Genomic DNA, 19,551 nt, shown 5'->3' with positions numbered 1-19,551 from the left:
ATATTCATACTGGAACCATACAAACTAGGGGGGGTGGGCGCCGGGCTGGGCCGGGTCGGCCCAGAAGCCCAGGCCCGGTCCTGGCCCGATAGCCTGGTCCTGGCTCGGGCATGATCCGGTCCGGCTTTTTTGAAAATAAAAAATATTTTTAAAATTATAAAATATTTTTTAATAATATAAAACATATTTTTAATAATAAAATATACATTATTAACTTTAAAAAATTAAAAAAAAATATTTTTTTATTATCGGGCCGGATCGGGCCTGACCGGACCCGGTTTTCCCAGCCCGAACCCCGCCCCGATCAGGCTGAGTACCGGGTACCCAATGGGTATTGATTCCATATGTTGACATCTTACATATTGTATGAAATTGGGTATGACATTTATTACATGTATGTACATTATATATATATATATATATATATATATATATATATATATATATATATATATATATATATATGTGTGTGTGTGTGTGGACATTGTACTGGAACATGGTTTTGATATTCAAATTAAGACAGGAATCTAGGAAAAAATCTTGAAAGTGGATTCTGATTTTGAGATTCAAATCAATGTCTGAATCTAGAGAAAAGTTATAGAAAATGGATCTTGAATGTGAATAAGAGATTTGAATTAGAATTCTATATAAAAGATCTAATTGACAATAGCTTATGGATGTAAGAATGTTGACCAAGATTTATAATTGATGCTTCAAATATTGTAAACTTAGTTATATGTGACATATAACCTAAGTGCATAATGACGTTATTGAATATGAAATGGTAGTTCTGCCATTCGGCATGGGTAATGGATTAAAAAGAAATGATTATTTTGCCTTTAGTGGTATATATTAGGATCGCTTGTTCTCGAGCGCATTGGCAGCCAGTTGGGCCCCAACGGCGGGCTTCAAAATTTTCAAGTTGAGGCTTTCCTACTCGGACTCCCGCTCGTTCTCTCTCTCTCTCTCGTCCCTTCGCTTCCCATCGGGGTTTCCTTCCACAGACTGGGCTTCGGGGGACAGATGACCGACGCTAACGATCAGTTCTTCTCTTCCTTGATAGCTGAGATAAAGAACTACGAGGGTAGCGACCCTCTTCTTCCTTGGCTCCGGTACGAAGCACCACCATTGCTTTTGTTCTTCCTCGATTCCACCTGTGTGTGTGTGTGTCTTTCTCGATTTCTCTCCCTCTCTCGCACGCTTCAATTATTGCTTGTTAATCTGTACTTACTGTTGGGGGTGGACGGCACAACTAGAGGGATCCGTATGATGAAGCAGGCTCTTGCGCCAGATCTCTTGAAGCAGAAGCTCCCTCGGTTCCTTCAGAAGTGCGTCCTGGCCTTTAAAGACGATAAGCGATATCGTAACGATGCCCGATTCGTGCAAGTTTGCGTCGGTTTGGTAGTTTCCTAGAGCCTGTGTGTCCTGATGTTTCCTTCAGATAATGCGATTGTCTCCCTCCCTGGAATAACTGTCCATTTCTTTGCTTGAATGAATAGATGGATTTCGTGGGTGATCCAGGGGAATTGTTAAAGATGATGGAATCCTGTAAGATCGGCACGAAGAGGGCTCTCTTTTACCAGGCGTATGCTCTGTACTACGAGAAACGTAAAAGATATGTTGAAGCTGAAAAAATTTATCAACTTGGAGTGGAGATGTAAGAGTTTCCGGCACCTTTTTGTTTTCCTTTTTTCTTTCTTATTTTTATTCCTGCCTTTGATTATATGGATTCTTAAGCATCGAGAAATTCGATCACCATTTATATGCGATGTTAGATAGGTTTGGGTGTGGGTATGGGTGCAGACCATTTTCAAAACACTTGGGTGCGGGGTACGGCCTTACACACACAGATATATCAAAAAATTACAAACAGAATATTCATAAGTCATGATCCAAAATTTATAGATACTACTAAACAATGTATGGAAATAATTAACATACAAAATATATCAGCTTTGTTGATTCTCCTTAGTCGCATCATCAAGATTAGAAGGAACAACAGGTTCCGTAAGGTCCATATTAAGAGCATGCAAAACATATTCTCCTTCAAGTTGGGTCAATGTCCTCTAGATTAACATCCTAATACTTGGATGATCCTGAACTGCAAGTTGCAACACAACCACAACATGATTTAAGTTAATATGAACTTCAAACAGTGAATATAATGCATAAATCATAAATGTATACATATCAAAGATAAAAAAGAAAGCAATACCTGTAATCATCTGAAGTACGTGAAAGGAAGCATAGGTTGGAGTGGACATAAACTAAATCTTCTACTCGCTTACTAGTTAGCTTATTTCCCGTGATGTTGTGAATTTGAGAATAAGTGCTCGAGTTTCTTTCACAACATAAAAAGGTTGCAGGTTGAGATAATAACTTCAACACAAGCTATTGGAGATTTGGTGTCGATGCTCCAAAACATAACCACCAATTAACAGGATCTTCTTTATCTCTTGTCATTGCAGCTAGCAATGAATCACTTCTTCCACCGAAAAAGCTCGCAAACTCATGATTTATTATCTTCAATCAATGAGAATAAAAAAATAGTCTTCTCAAATGTATCTCCCTATTGTTTGATATTTTAGGATCTCGATTAAGAGGAATACGACTAATACCTCCTGCCAACCATGTTTGTTCATAATATTTGGGATTTAAGGAGTGTGTCATACAATGCAAAGGGTTATTGCTTCTATTCCATCTTCTTACTAATATTTTATGCACATGATCAAAAAACTCAGAATCATCAAGTGCATCATTCTTCTTCTCATGTTTGAAAATGATGTTTGAATTTTTTCAATCATGTTATCCCACATATCATAAACTTTATGTAGCATGGGCCCTTCTCTATCAACTTCTCTTAGCATTTGCCCAATAGGCTCTGTCACACCATTCATCATCTAAAATACATTTTTTAATTTATTGAGTCTTCTCAATGTCACCACTTTAATAAAATTCTCAATCATTGTCAGTCACCATAAGTGTTAATGTATGTTTCACCTGCTTTATTATTTTCATCATTACACTGTAACACTAATATATGCAAAACGAGTCTTTGCTACCTTCAACAATTTCAAATCAGAATGCTTATTAAATATAACATGAACATTGTGGTGGTTTATGTTTTTGACATCATGCTCAAGCTCTTCAATCCATGAATACAATTTGACAGTGTTCGCAACTTTTGATGAGTTGCAAACACTTTTTAAGTGTTAGATTTATACTGTGTGACACACAAGGAGTCCAAAATATATGACTATACTTGGGATCACTTGCCAAATTCATCCTTGCTTGTTGGCAAACTGGAGCATTATTAGTAATAATTTGCACAACATTTTCTTCACTCACTTCTTTGATGACTTATATAAATAGCTCTTTTAAATACTCAACATCTTTGTACTCCCTACATGCATCAACACACTTCAAAAAGATTGGTTCCTTAAGCGAATAAACAATAAAATTTGTCACCTCTACTGAAGGCCTGCCCACAGCCTTCTAAGATTGTTAATGCTGAAGAGGGTGCAACGGTTGAGGATGGAGAGAGAGTCACAGCCAGACGACTTAGCCTGTTATAGGCCTCAACAAGGTTTGGAATCTCAGCCACAGTCAACATTTGGGCTTTGGCAACTGCAAAATCAGGAGATAACCTAGATCAAAATTTTTCCATCATGTGCTGCTTAAAGTGAGTTTTGTAGTATGACTGACAAGAAGGACATAGCGCTTTGAGTCTTTCATAGGTTGATTTTACTGAAGCAAAATACTGGGCAAGATCTGAGCCACCTTGTTGGAGATTAAGAAGTTCTTCTTTAACCTGCAAAATTTTGCTCATATTCTTGTCGTGAGAGTAAGTTTGCTTCAAAAATTCCCACATATGTTTGGCAAAAGTATAATATGCAATAATAGGAGTGATGTATGTCTGCACACTATTCATCATCCATGACATAACAATATTGTTATCTTCCTCCCATGTAGAATATTTTCTTAACTTAGTTATCCTCAATAACATGTTTCTTTCTATGCCCCTTAACAGACATCATAAATACACGAGACCAGATTTCATAGTTTGAGTCGTCTAGCTTCACAGTAGACCCAAATGAAAGAAGATTCCCTGATATTTTATATTCTCATTGCGTATCAATTGTAGTATCCCTATTCTCCATAGTGTAGATCTACGTCACACGGATACGGCAGATTGGGTTGAGTACCGGTGTTGACACGCCGACATGGGAAACCCGACACGGCGATACGGCCGGATACGTTTTGGATCGGGTCTGGGTCAGACCCGATCCGAACCACTTTTATAATCCGTTTTAACCTCGATTTTTTTTACGTCTTCTGTTTTATTTTGAAGTGCATTCCATCTCATCCACTGGATTCTGTCTCCCTCCACCAGAACGCTCAACCCGCAGCCTAGAGGGAAAACCTAGAGAGTGAGAAAATAACAAATAAATTAAGAAATAAAGATTCAAAATAAAAAAAACTCACCATTTCATGGCTCAGCACCCATCCTCCTGCTACCATGGCGGGTCACCAGCCGGTCAGCTGCATCATACTTACCACGTCGCCGGCCTTGGAGCCGCTGGTGGCATGTTGGCCTCCGGAGAAGAAGGATCGTGGAGGTCGCGATTTGGGAGAGAAGGATGAGTGAAGAGAGAAAGAAACGAAGGGTGAAAATGAGGGTTTCGAACGAAAGGGGCCTTTTATAGCTTTCATTTGAACAAATTTCAAAATGGCCCTAAATTTTGTGTTATTTAAACAAAAACGGTTATAATTTTAAATTGTTTGCAAACTCACTGTAACTTCATTTTCTATCAACATTATTTTATATATATATTTAAAAATTAAATTGTTTTAATATTTTAAAATAAAAGTGGGTTTTTCTTTGGCTGTGTCTCTGAGGACAGACAAAGTATGGACAAAGAAAGAGGGACGTTAGTCTTTTTATTATAAATTTCATGTTTTTTTATTTCATTATCATTTTTAATTTTTTTAAATATAATATTCGCCATGTCCGCTTATCCTAAAATTTTGAAATTACCGTGTCCGCGTACCCGTATCCGTAGGACACCCGTACCCGTATCCGTGTGACATAGGTGTAGATTAAAACAAAATATCTGGACACCTTACGTAGACTGTTGAACCAGGAATAATATAAATGTGCATGGCCTGCAGGCTGAACACATATATATATCTACTAAAATTCACTCAACAGATTTTATCTTCTGTTTATTAACGTGCAAGCAGCAGAACATCTACACCAACAGTCTCAATATTACAAAATTGTTACCATATAACTTCTGATGATCATGTCCACGAGACGTACTTCACCTAGCAGTCCTCCACTTGGCTGCTTTGATCATATAACGACGTCAGTCCATAAGAGTTTAGACGACGCACGCAGACTCCCACACAGCTGTGCCACTTTTTTTCTGTTGATATCTATGATTGGAGTCTATTCATGCATATTTCTGAGCGTGAACGGACTCCTTCACACACACTTCTTGCTGATGGTAGCAGGCTAGAACAGACAGAAGAAGAATGGAGGAGAGAAAGGAGAAGAGGAGGTCCCCGGAAGTATGACAGTCGCCGGCTGCCTGTAGGGATCATGCCACAGGCTCTGATACCATGTTGACATTGGAGAGTGAACAAATTCAAAATCTATTGATTACTTACCCTAACCCTTACTTAAGGGAGAATTAGGGTACAAAACATGATTACATTATAAACCAGAAAGATATTAAAAAATAATAAAACTGCCTCATTGTCAACAATTTGCATAATTGAACTTTCATGTCTTTAGAAAACCAAAAGTACACACGTAAAACACGAAAACTATAACTTAATAAGGATATGCATCCAAATTGTTTTGTGAACCCTCCTTATTAAAATTCAACCAATTTGAAGCAACTCAAACTGATTAATCTCAACTTGTTTAGGGCTTTGAGTGATTTGTGTTTGACTTCCTTTTTTGACAACTAAATAATAGATTTCACAATATCAGATATTGATTGAACCAGCATGGTGATATTCTGCAGAAAAGAGGCAAGGGAGAGGAGAGAAGCTACTGAAAGGAAGGAGGCTGACATTAAGATCAGTGACATCAGTCCTCTCAACCCTAATTGCATATATTAAACATCATTTACACTATGGACCACAACACCAATTACAATGATAAAAATTGTAATTCATGCGATTAATGAAACAATTCTGCACATGCTGAAATAACAGGGAAGTGCACCCAGATCCAAAACACATCCTGTCCAACTATGTCTTATCACTAAGATGTGTGCATGTGTTGATGCTATGGGTGAACATGCTAGGGGAAATAACAGAGAAACATTGGCAGTTGGATCCTGCAAATCCCATGGCACACTAAGGTGTGTGAGAAACTATTTTTACTTGCAGTCCTAGAATGTCCTTGGATACTGTTAACTTTCCTTTGTTTTAGCAGGTGCTTCTTGAACCATTGCTAAATGTTCTCTGTTTTGCTTCCTGTTACTCTGTGGTGGCTACCGTGAGTACTTTTCTTACCTGTCCTTGATTGGAATCAGGTCCTTGCGCCTGCATCCATATATACGCCTATGTAGCTGAGGGAAAATATACCTCATCATATTTACCATGCCAAATGGGAAAAGGTTCCTTTTTCATCAATTGAAGTTTGAAGAGTAACTCTGCCATTCTATGCTAAAGATGCATGTGAAAGATCAGAAGTTGAGCAGAAATAAACCAGGTGATTGTGCATCATGTAACAACCCGACCCACTCTTGGGCTCGGGCCCCTGGTTCGACAGATCCAAACTCGTCCCCTAGCAGTTTCGGTTCCAATCATAAAAAGGCTAGGAACCAGGACAATCATCTCATTAATAGCCTCCCTTTATAAGCCCTTGAAGATCCGTCACAATCTTCGATATGGGACTAAACTTCTGGGGTGTTACAATCCACCCCCTTAAGACACACGCGTCCGCGCGTGTGGGACCCCAGGTCCGAGTGTTGAACCGGCTCTGATACCACTGTAACAACCCGACCCACTCCTGGGCTTCGGCCCCTGGTTCGACGGATCCCAACCCCCCGCCCCCTAGCAGTTTCGGTTCCAATCCTAAAAAGGCTAGGAACCAGGACAATCATCTCATTAATAGTCTTCCTTTAGAAGCCCTTGAAGACCCTCACAATCTTCGATACGGGACTAAACTTCTGGGGTGTTACAATCCACCCCTCTTAAGGCACACGCGTCCGCGCGTGTGGGCCCCAGGTTCGAGTGTTGAACCGGCTTTGATACCACTGTAACAACCCGACCCACTCCTGGGCTCCGGCCCCTGGTTCGATGGATCCCAACCCCCCCCCTAGCAGTTTCGGTTCCAATCCTAAAAAGGATAGGAACCAGGACAATCATCTCATTAATAACCTCCCTTTATAAGCCCTTGAAGATCCCTCACAATCTTCGATACAGGACTAAACTTCTGGGATGTTACACATCATGTGTGTAAATAGTGTCTTTCAAATATCCAGGCATTTGCGACCCCAAATTTCTATTTATGGGTGCTATAGTCCCTTGCCAAGGTGAAAGCGAAGATATATCTTTAACAGCGTATGGAGTTTGTGTTGCTAACTGGTGTCATTTTTCACCAACAAGAGCTCCACATCCTAATTGGAGCTTGAACTTATAGATAAGAATGCTAATAGTTAAATACTTGGGAATGTCTCTGTTGGCATAATCTTTTTGGCATCTTTCTAACAGGTCACTAGTCAAAAAGAAAATGTATCCATTTCATATGCTCTAAATAAGTAAATAACTTTAGCTTCAATATCTTGCTTTCTAGGTTACCTACTATTGGTGCATTCTTTTGGATCTGTTTGACAGCGTACAACTTGCTGTTCCTACATTATTATGAACCTGATTCATAACCTAAAACAGTCTTGCAGTTCCAACAGAGGAGTTGCAGAAATCTTATCAGCAGTTCCTTAACCGCATTCATGCTCATAAAAGACGCAAGTCAAAAGTAAGTTGCTGCTTGCCTTTTACTCCTTTCTTGTGATTCCTGACAATGTTTGGTCACTTGCCGGCAGATGAGGGTTTTTAATGCTTCAACTGTCACCATGGAGCAACGCGAGGGCCTTACTGTTGATGGTCACGGAGAACCTACTGATAAAGGTATATAGTTTTTTGTGATTTGCACATTGAATGGACATTTGCTATCAGCTATTTTATATGCAAATCTTCATTCAAATGCAACTGTATTTAACTGCAGTTGGATCAATAACAACTGATAAGGTGCAGCTTTCTAAGGAAGCTCTTGATTTGGTGAGTGCTGATGGAGCCAAATTGCCAGCAATTGTTTGTAGGAAAGAGAACTTGGTTACAAATGTTGACATCCCACTGCAATCCAATAATAAAGTTGGTAGGAGGATGATTTTATCTGCTGAATCTTGTCCACCTTCCACTGTTCCTATTGAACCTCTTTCTGAAAATGCAGGGGATGCAAAATTTAGTAAAGAGTCATTGTATTCAGTAAATGGTTTACATTATTCTTCAGCTCCCACCTCAAGTGCACTGAAAGGGGATGTTGATCTTGATCTTACTCGTTCTGCTAACATTGAACTTAGGAATGATGGCAATGGTTCTGGTATCATTACTAGTTTATGTGCTTCAAAAGAAACTGAACAAATCACAGATAATGGGCTTGAACTACAAAATGGAGGTGATGTGGAGGCATATCAATTCTCTTCATTTTGTGGTGATGACACAATTGTAGTGTCCAAGTTTGTAGGCTGTGCTATTGTTGGAAAGTCTGAAGCAGAAGATGCTTGCCACCATGGTTTGGTGGACCCAACAATCAATACAAAGGAGGTTATGGATGATATAAACAGCATGTTCAAAAAGCCTTTGGATATACAAGTCAAAAACAGGCTGAAGCCTCAGAAATTTCAGGTTGAGAAGGTTGGGAAGCAAGAAAAAATTGAGATATTTGTAGATGAATGCTTGGGTGAAACTGGTATTTCTAGTCATGACACAGAGAACGATGGCTTGTCATTAGGTCCAGTGACACATGGTGATGAAACAATTATGATTTGCAGATTCACAGAAGCAGCACTTGTTGATGAGTCTGATTCGCCAGAAGGTGCTTACCATCATGGGTTGGTTGAACCTACCCTTTTCACAAAGGAAGCCATGAAAGATATCAATTCAATGTTTGGTAAGCCTATTGAATTTGAGAAACCATCAGTCAGACAAAAGAGGACGGGCCATAACACAAATATGCATTTGACGGGAGGGGCACTTGAGATACTGGTTGACGATGCTGACTCTGGCAGTGCCAACAGCTGCTTTGGAAATGAAAAAGCCTGCATTCTCTCACAATCTCAGCTCAGATGTGATTCCAAGTTTGAGAAGTATGATGCACTCAAGAAACAAGAAACAAAAAATGGAGACGATCCTTGTAGAGGTGTCTTGACAATCTTGGCTGATGACGATGATGATGAGGATGGTTATTGTGACGATAAATACAAACATTTTGATTGGGAGAATAGGCTTCAATGTGGTTCTCATACAGAAAGTTGCTCAACCATGAGAAAGGGTGATGACAGAAGTGCGTGCAGATTCATAGAAACTACGGATATAGGTGAGACTGAGTCAGATGCATGCTGCCATGGTTTGGTGGACCCTATGATAAACCTGGAGCAAGCCAAGAGTGACACAAACAGCATTAAGAGGCCCCCAGATTTCGGAGAGACAAATGGAACAGAGCCAAAAGAGAGTGATTTTAGGGGGAAACAGCAATCTACTGCTGGATTTACAGTTCTAGTTGATGAGAATTTGGTGGGTTCCACTTCTCATCTGCCTAAAAGATCTGTTCAAGAGTTTGATTTGTTTGAGCATACAATTACCACCAAGGAAGCAATTGCTGATATCAATAATATGTTCGGAAGACCATTGGACTATTGAAAGAAAATTCAAGTTTAATGGCAGTTGATGAAGTTTCTTGCTTCTTGATATGTAAAATCACTTGTCCTCTTGAGCGTGCAACTTTTGAGGAGGCTGGTCATGAATGTGTCCCCATATTAGCCCCTTTTGTTCTATCTGAAGCAAGTCTTTGTTGTGGATTTGTTTCTGTTGGATCTCAACTTGATCTGACCAGCCTGTTAATGAGTTGCTGTTTCAAACGTTGATGCTTTGTGATTTCTGAAAGTATGGAACACTCCTATGACATTGTCAAAAATCAGATTCGCAGATGATAAGTTTATGTCCTGCATGCCTGGAGGGTGTAGTTGTGTAGTGAGGCTGCTCACAACTGTTATGGTTGAAGGTTGACGTGCTCCCAGTATAAGCCAAAGCAAGTCTGTCTTTGGGAATGAGAAGGGCCGGTGTGGTCCTATTCATCTCTCGAATAGGATGTCTCATCTTAAGTTGTGGTTTCCGTGTGTAAAATCAGAAAAATTCATGTCTTACCTATATTGAGAACTATCTTAGAGAGTTTTTATAGACGTTGCCTTCAATTTTTCCAGAAATCTGTTCAGTGTTCGGCAATCTCTAGCTTTAGGATGGCATCTTATTAGACCAACTTGTATAAGACGAGTAGCGATTATATGCGAAATTCCTAAAATATTTCTTCTGCTTTTGCTTTATATTAAGGCTGGGCATGGTGCCCGGCCAGCCAAAAGCTTCACAAAGCCAGGCCTGGGCTGGCGCCAAGCCCTTGCTGGCAGCCCAAGTCGGGCTTGTTTAGTTATTGGGTTGGGCGAAACCTTTAACTTTATGCTCATCGAGTGTGTCTGGTTTGATGTTCAGTTATATTTGAAACCTTTAACATTTTATATTTTTATCTATGAAACTCTTGGTGTACGTGTCAAAAGTTGTTATGGGAGTTATTGGCGACTCAAAAGACTGTCGGTGTCATGCTTATTATATACATGAAAATTGATAAAAACCAAACCACTTGGGTAAGAGACAAAAAAAACCAGAGTTATTAAAATCAATTATTAATTTTTTTTGAAATCTAACCTTTTAAATATGATCTTAAGAGTGATTTGATGGAAAATATCAAGTTAGTTGTTTTCTTAAATTTTGATTTTTTAATAATTGAAAAATAAACGATTTTTATAACATCAAAATTTTGGTAGTATAAATATCAATTTGTTTTCCAAAAAATATTTTGAACTAAGCATGATTTATGTTAAATTAGTGTTTATAAACACATTAGAAGGTTCATGTTTTGTTTAAAACAATTTTTAACATGAATTTAAGAGGTTAGGTTTTTATCCCTTACACAAATGGTCCGGTCATATATATATATATATATCTGAATGGTATTTTTGGCCTTTTAGTTGTTCGATCTATTATGTTAAAAGGTTAAGAGAAAAATAAAGGCAGAAAGGTGATGGATATTTTTGTCATTTATTATAAAATCATCTTTTTCTTCTTGTTTTTTTTTTAACTATCTATTTGCTTCATATAGACGTTTTGGGTTTCATGGCTAGTCATCGTTGGTAGAAACTAGATAAACAGGTCAGGGACAAAAACCAAGCCTTTTTAATATGATATCTAAAGTTCTTTTTTTTTAAATCTAACTTTACCAATATGAACTTAGGGATAAGTTGATGCAATAAATATATATATATATATATATATATATTAAGTTGATTATCTTTTGGGGTTTAATAAGAGAGAAGGATGGTTCTCATAGCATCAAATTTTGATAATAGAAGAATCAACATTTTTCATAAAAACAACTTGATTCAAAGCATGTTTTGTATCAAAATATTTTCACAAATATATTAGGATGTTTATATTTTAATTAAAATAATTTGTTAGGAAAAAAAATTAAAGGGTTTGGCTTATGTCCCTGACCTAATTGTTATATTTATATATTAGTTAACTAGCCCAAACCCTCACCCGCCGGTTACCCAACTATCCATCGAGTACTCGGCCTTTTGCGCACGCTTACTTTTTATGCATCTCTGCCAAGCATGGGAAGATATGCTAATTGTAGGGCCTATAAATTGATTAAATAGCTTTTTTTGGCATGTCAAAAGCCTACCCTTTATTAGTTTAGAAACCCCACTGGTCACAGTCACACACACATATATATATATATATATATATATATATATATATATATATATATATATATAAAATAGAGAGAGAGAGAGAGAGGAAGATTTCACGAAATGATACCAAATGTACAAAAAAAATAAAGATATTTACATGATGAGATTTATAAAACCACCACAACCATAACCTTTTCTGCATCCAAGACAATAACATTTTGCCAAAATATGCAGATTTTTTCATCTCGTGAAAATGAACCCCAAAAGTCAATATCTGAGCTTACAATTAAACACACTTTATTTCCTCTAGAAGGCTACTTCGAGTATGAAGTCGTTTCCTGCGTGAAAATTTACTTTATAGTAATGTTCCCAATCAGGCCTTAAGTTTTTGAAAAGTAGGAATAGGTATTGCCACACCCCAAAATTTACCCTTAAAAAAAACATCGGTTAAGACAGACAAATAATACAAAACACTGGGGTGCGATATTCACAATGATTAGAACATAAACATAAGTTGCAAAATAAGAATCGGGTCAAGCCCTCCATTCAAACACATGTTTCGTTTATTCAGAACAAATTGAATCACCATAAGGATCCCATTACACAAAAAAGATTAAAACATCGAGTTTTCCAAAAAGAATGAGGGACACAAGCCTCTTCGCCTTTCGTTCCGCCTACTACCCGCATCTGTATGTACCAGAAAAAAGTAAAATAGAGAGTAACAACAAACTAGTTAAATCTCTAACCCTCTAATCTAAAATGAAGGTTTTAAATATAAAAACTAAGACGTGAAGGAACACAACCACATATGCATGTAGTGAGAAGAGGTACGAAGATAAAATATCAATCGATATCCTTGTATAGAAACCCAATGAAAGGATCTACACAACCACCTCTAAAAGTTATACTTCACAACTTCACACAATTAGCGCTCCAATTAAGGCTCTTGGTCTTTACTTGCACCAGTTATTAACTTGTACAATTCATGATGATTAAGGCAGGGCATCGGGCTGGGGGCCCATCGGGCTTTTGAGCCGGGCCTTGGGCAACCGTAGGCTCTGGGCCTGATAAAAATAATATTATTTTGTAAAATATATTTTTATATATATTTCTTATATTTATGTGTAAAATATAATAATTTATTTATTTTTATTAAAGTTGAATCAGGCCAGGCCAGGCCAGGGCCCGATCCATGATGGTGGGGCTTGGGCCCAACCCGGCCAAAGCTGACATTGAATCAGACCGGTCTCCGGTCTGATGCCCAGCCCTATCACGACACATTTATATTTCTATTTTTACGTAATAGCTTATGTGGGTGTACGGATAGACACATGTACACCACGAACGACCGGGCGACCTCGGGTCATGATGCAACTCACATGGTGGCTGCAAGCCCTACAGCTGCATAATGTTCACTGCAATGAGGGAGCAGTCCGATAAGGAAAACTTGTTCGAGACTCTAGGACACAAGTTCAGGAGGTGGGAGCCGAACACTCCAAAAGAACAATTCAATGATACTTTGGGGGCCTTGTACAACCTGCACTTTGAGTAGACCGACCAGTAGAACAAGGGGTGCATTCACATGAAATATCTTACTCAAGTAGCCACATATATTATTTAATATCTCATTCAGAATCCTGCCATTAAATACCATTTCAATCGTTCATGTTAGATTTCAAAGGCAGACACCCCCACCCTACCGTCCATGCAACATGACCCCATTGTAGGGCTGTTCAACGAGTCGAGCTAACTCAAGCTTGACTCGAACTCACTCAATAAACTTGACTCGAAGTCGACTAATTTATTAAACGAGTCGAGTTCAAGTTAAGAAATGAACTCGACAACCTAAATGAGTCGAGCTTGAGTTAAGTGGGCTCGGCTCGTTTAAACTCGGTTAAGCTTGAAAAAGAAATATTTAAAATTTGTCTCCTAAAATTATCAAAAAAGGTAGATTGCTCAAATGCTTGGCTCGGCTCAAGCCAATCTTCGGCTCGAACTTAATTGAGCAGAGTTTGAGTTTTAATAACTCAAGCCGAGTCGAGCTCGAGCTAATGAATCGACGAGTCGAGCTCGAGTCGAGTTTGAGGTCCTTTCAAGACACACGAGCCGAGTTCGAGCTGACTCAACTTGCTTGAACTGGTTCATTAGCAGCCCTACCCCAATGGTTACACGGCTAAGCATCGAGTAATCATTGGGATACTTTGATATAAAGAGGATGCCACCATGACTCTCATGCACAACAATTTTCCTCGAGCACACAAATTAACATCTAACAATAGTCGGTAAACTTAGCAATGGTTTCCATGTGATTTAAATCCTCATTGATAACTATCCTAATCGTGGCGATCTGTGTTAGGCCAATCCTAATCAATTAATACTTCTAGGATAATTTTTAATGCATGGGTCGGACTCAAGGAGGCGCGAAACTTGATAACCTAAGCTGTTCTAAGCAGTTATTCACTACTAATTCAGCTTATCATAACATCTTACCGTCAAATATGAGTTCCCAATATATATATATATATATTCTTTATTTTACGTCCACACATGTTTACACCAATCACTAACCGTAGTGCGCACTAATTGATTGCTAGTTTCAAGCGGCTCAGGGTCAAATAAATTGATGTCATTAGGCATAAGTAAAGATCTAACAAAAATACAACACTAAACTCACCAATTCTTTTTTGTACTATAGATCAATTTATTCAAAAAGAATAATCTTATTCGCTTACTTAAAACAGGCCTGTGTTTATTCAACTTAAACCCTAAAAAATCATAGAACCCCTACAATTAAAAATTACATTTAACATGTTTCAAAGGGTCCAATCATGGAGCAGGCAGCACAAATGAATTCTTCAAGCTTCAAAAGGCAAATAGAAACTTCCGTTTACTGTTTAAAAACTGCATTTTATAGTCTAACCTGACACCCATTTATTAAAACTCTTTTAGTAGCTTTTTAATCATGCTTCTCATCAACAAATAATTATTCTTAAAATAGGAAAAGGAGCTGGGACATGAAGCAGGCATAAATGGTTAGAAAAACATATGGTTCTTCCAACTGCCCATAATGGGGCTAAACTTCTATCATCACTTTCAGCAGCCCACATAAATCTCATGCTTCACAGTCAATGAAAATAGTTTCCCACAACCTTTGAAGAGAGATTTATTAAAATGCACAAAACTACTCAACTCACCCTTCTATTTTAAATCTTTTAGCTGCTGATGAAGTTCCAGCCGTCTCCCAAAACCATGCTCAACCCATAAGCTGCTGGAAACTCTGGTAAATACATCCCAAATTGACTGCTACAAATCCAAACTCAATGTGATCGATTAGGGAAATAAAATTGCATGACTCCCCCCAAATCTGTTGCCAATCAATAGTTAAACCGAGGGTGCATGAGAGAGAGAAGAGAGAGAGTCCTCTCTTCCACCTCCTTCTCTCTCTCGTGCCCTCTTTTTTTTTCTCTTCTTCTTCTTCTTCTTCTTCTTCATAGCATTAGACGCCCTTCTTGCCTCCAAACTTTAGCACTACAATAATACATACCAAAGATAAATGGGGTCCGGATCCAGACCGTAATCTGGATTCACCATTAATTCTACAGGTTTTTTCCCCCAAAGTTCATTCAATTAACTGATCCCTTCAATTAGCCCTTAAGCATTAGCTCAGTAATTTGTCTCCACACTCTCAACAATAGTTTATACACATTAATTGGCTAAAAATTCTTTTTTTTTTTTTGCTTAATTAAAGTCTCCAAAATACCCTTTCATGGAATTTTAATCACATCCTCCATTTGGATCTTGGACTTCGTACCTCAATCATAACCATCTTAACATCATAATAATTTTCCTTTTCACCAAGATTATGTTGTCGTTGAGCATTAGTATGATTTATACTCATTTCTCAGGTCACCCCAAGTAAAAATAAAATAAAATAAAATAAAATTTCATTTTAGGTGAAGATAAGCTTGATAAAAAGGTTAGAATTCAATTCTTTTGGGCAAACCCTAGAAGTAGAAATCCGACAAAAAGTTGTGGAGTCACAGCTCTATTTTGGTAGTCTTGTCAGGTGCTTAATCACTCTTAACAATTTGGGATTTGATGTGCTTAAGCAAGAAGAGGAAAGACCCAAAAAATTTGGCCATTAAGAAAGAAGAAGAAACTTAAAGCATAAAATAAATTTTTGATGACTTTTATTTGATATTGTGTATATGTTGTGTTTTCTACTTAGTTATAGCCATATGCAATAATTAGACCCATTTTTTATTAGAAATATGCTTTAATTAAAGGACTTTGAGTACAAAATAAAAAGCATATAAGATTCTCTCTTGAATTATAGGATTTGGGACGAGTTCTCTTCATGCTTTCTCCAACCAATAAATTCAATCTAAACTTGCAAAGGGCATGTATCTTCCTTGTCCAATAGAACATAAGATATGGCTGCAAGTTCAAAATTGTTGAAATGGCAGTGATGAAAACACAGAACTACTTAGATTCCTGATTTTATTTCAAGTGTCCGGGACAATTTTGGTTGAGTGGATAGAAGGAGTATTTCATTCTACCACCCAAAACATGGGTGGAAATCTCCTCCCTTCCCCCCATCCCCTTTGGGTATCAGATATACTTTTGGTGCTTTTGGGTGGCACCCCTACAATGCTTCAACCTGTATATTGGTATCCACCCTTTTACACAAGAATAATTTGACGCACTGCAAATTCAAAATGAAAATTGGCCGCCTGCCATCCCTGCCTCATCCATTGATCCAAACCAGCTCCTGCCCTGTCTGTTGTTAAGACAATTTAGGGAATCCAACTGACACACTTGTCATGGCATGTATTGTTGAAAACTTGAGATGTCCAAGCAGATGACAGGAAATTAAAAAGAATGTTCAGAATTTGACTATTTTGGATGACCTCCCCACTTTGAAGGCAGGCCTGATATAGTTATCTGGATGGTAGGGATAATAAGGCTTCTCACAGTTGGCTGACTTTGGGATGGGGGCGACGGAGCTACGGAGTGAGGAAGCTGGCTTCCATGTTGCTGAAGTGGTTGCATCCTATTTTTTGGCTGTCTTGTTGTATATATTATCTCTTTTGAATGAAAAAAGAAAGCATACCTCACAACAATCTCCTTTATTGGAACCCTACTAGGATTAAACCTCGGCATCGGGCCGGTTTGAGCATCAGGCCAGCTTGACCTGACTCCTGAAACCCGCTGCCGGATACATGATCCCGAGCCCAACTTGATTAAAATAAAAAAATATTTTTAAATATAAAATTAAAAATTTTGAATATAAAATATATTTTTAATAATTAAAAAAATATTATTATTAAATATAAATAAAAATAATAATCAAGCCTGCCCAAACCGGTTTTTTTTTGGCCCGAGCCTGGTCCCGAGCCCATTGCCTTAACTAGGATCGTGTGGCACTATGATAAGCAACTTCTTATTGTATTCAACTCACTGTTATAAGAAAGGGATTTTGGCAAAATGTCAGTAAAAGCAATGTGATTGATACTTTTATTGACACAGAGAGAAGATGCCAGTAAAGATTGACTTTTATTAATGCGAAAGGTTAAGTGTCACTGGATATCGGTTTTGATGTTTTATTTTTGCCAATGTTACTGACGCGAAAATTTCATCACTAAAGTTTTGACGCTCATAGCGGCGTGATGCTTGCGTTTGCAAAATGCTGTCAGACCTCTAACAGGAAAGATTTTCACCGCTGTAATTTTTTTTGAATTACTGGAAACAAGGAACCTGTGTAGCGATTGTTCTCTATGGAGGAGTTTTATGTCCTGGGCTATTTGGTTGGCAGCTTAAGCAAAAAGAAAGAAAAACAATACTAAATAAAATTACTAAGAATAATGAAAATGAGAAATAAGAAAAGGAAAACAAAAAAAACTCAGGACAAATAAAAGCATCTACAGTTGGAGTGGCATTTGGCATCAATTTTTTTCAAGATATAATCTAAAAGGAAAAAGAAGCATAAAAAAATTAGGCATATATAATATATATATATATATATATATATATATATATATATATATAGAGAGAGAGAGAGAGAGGCATAACTTTCAGCAAGTGGGAAGGAGGAAATGAGAGAATAGAGAGTACGGAGGCGAGGAGCGTACATCTATTTTAATAAAGTGGAGATTTACTCGCGAGAATGGTAAAATTATATATGGGCGGTCAAGGAAGGACGAGAGGAATTTAAGAATTTAACCACTATTGATGTGAAGCATAACGTCACTAATGACTACATTTCTTGAAATGCAAAAGTGATCAAGAATTAAAACTTTTACTGACGTTTACGCATCACTAAAGGTCAGCACGGAAATATCACTAAAAACTAATGAGATTTTTACTGATGTATTTGGTAACGATTTTGCTAAAAACAAATGAAAAATAATATATTTCTTGATGTTCACTTTGCGTCGATGGAGGTTTACCTACACGGGTGAATACTTTCACCGCTGTAGGAACTCCCACCACCTCCCAGCGACGCAGATCCCTATAGATGCACACCTCTACTAACGTGATCTAAGGTGATCTAAGTATCGTCAATAGTTATTGACCTTCACTGATGTTTTTTTAAGTGTCATTGAAAGTTTTCACCGCCAAAGACCTATATTGTTGCCAATTGCACTACTATAGGCTTGAACAATTAAAAAAAGAAAGTTTCGGGAATGGCCGCACCTTTACTTACGGTAATGATTCTTCATTACTAACTTTCAAATGGAAATATCTGTTTACTGACACGACCTTTTCCATGCATTAGTAAATACTTATTTTGTAAATACTTATTTTTGTGCCATGCATTGTCTGAATTAATAAAGAACTAGGGGGCTTTGGGATATTTTTCAAGCATTGGGTCATAAACCTAGCAGTATCAATATATCTAATTTGGATCGAATATCCGAGTCTCCGACCATGCCATTTCAAAAAACTTAGTTGCGTAAAAAAGTTTAAGATCTAATTAAGAAAGAACCAGATCTAAAATGACATCCAATTAGATTAAGATATAATTAAATTTTGATTCTGATTAGATTTAGTTTTAAATAAATATTTATATTCAATGCTTTCACATCTTGAAAATCCACCGGATACCATTTAAAATTAGATTCAGATTGAGATGCGAATTCAAATATTATATTCAGTCAAATTTAATTATAAAATTAGATTTTGGATTTGGATTCATATATAACTTTTCCTCATTGGCATCAAAACCCAAATATATGAATATCAAGAAAACATATATGATTAAAAGGACGTCCAATTGAAATTGGACCCATTAAAATCCCTATTTAAGCCTCTCACTCACCCTGAACTAATGGGGATCTTGAGTTAGATACACAAAAAAAATTTGAATTTTTACTTTCCAAATTCGGCTCCATTACTATTGGAATTCCCGTTCCCTTGGTGGATCGCACCAATCATTATTCCCTTGCTGGATCTCATCGACCAGTTTCAATCAACATCTGGAAACACTGGAAGCCGTTGAAGTCCCCGC

At 37.6% G+C, this 19,551-nt stretch overlaps 1 protein-coding gene across 2 annotated transcripts; it reads left to right on the top strand.

Annotated features, from left to right (window-relative positions):
- Nucleotides 1–894: 894 nt before the first annotated feature.
- Nucleotides 895–10,564, top strand: LOC116254108 (uncharacterized). Of its 2 annotated transcripts, XM_031629214.2 has the most exons (6): nt 895–1,112; nt 1,257–1,401; nt 1,500–1,657; nt 7,912–7,996; nt 8,064–8,148; nt 8,246–10,562. In XM_031629214.2, exons 1-6 carry the CDS (start codon nt 1,024–1,026, stop codon nt 9,937–9,939), a joined length of 2,256 nt encoding a protein of 751 aa, XP_031485074.1. In that variant the 5' UTR covers nt 895–1,023; the 3' UTR covers nt 9,940–10,562. The 2 variants fall into 2 exon arrangements, with proteins under 2 accessions (XP_031485074.1, XP_031485075.1); XM_031629215.2 differs by lacking the exon at nt 1,257–1,401 and having other exon boundaries at nt 974–1,112; nt 8,246–10,564.
- Nucleotides 10,565–19,551: the final 8,987 nt, after the last annotated feature.

The sequence above is a fragment of the Nymphaea colorata genome, chromosome 5, assembly GCF_008831285.2.
Source record: "Nymphaea colorata isolate Beijing-Zhang1983 chromosome 5, ASM883128v2, whole genome shotgun sequence".
NCBI lineage: Eukaryota > Viridiplantae > Streptophyta > Magnoliopsida > Nymphaeales > Nymphaeaceae > Nymphaea > Nymphaea colorata.
The sequence above is the reverse complement of the archived record's forward strand: the minus strand, read 5'-3'. Positions and strand labels throughout refer to the sequence as shown.

Excerpts from the sequence above, each read along its gene's own strand:
- LOC116254108 (XM_031629214.2), top strand. The coding sequence starts at position 1,024 with ATGACCGACGCTAACGATCAGTTCTTCTCTTCCTTGATAGCTGAGATA. Across the intron at positions 7,997-8,063 it reads ATAAAAGACGCAAGTCAAAA|ATGAGGGTTTTTAATGCTTC; the intron begins GTAAGTTGCTGC and ends ACTTGCCGGCAG. Across the intron at positions 8,149-8,245 it reads CGGAGAACCTACTGATAAAG|TTGGATCAATAACAACTGAT; the intron begins GTATATAGTTTT and ends ATTTAACTGCAG.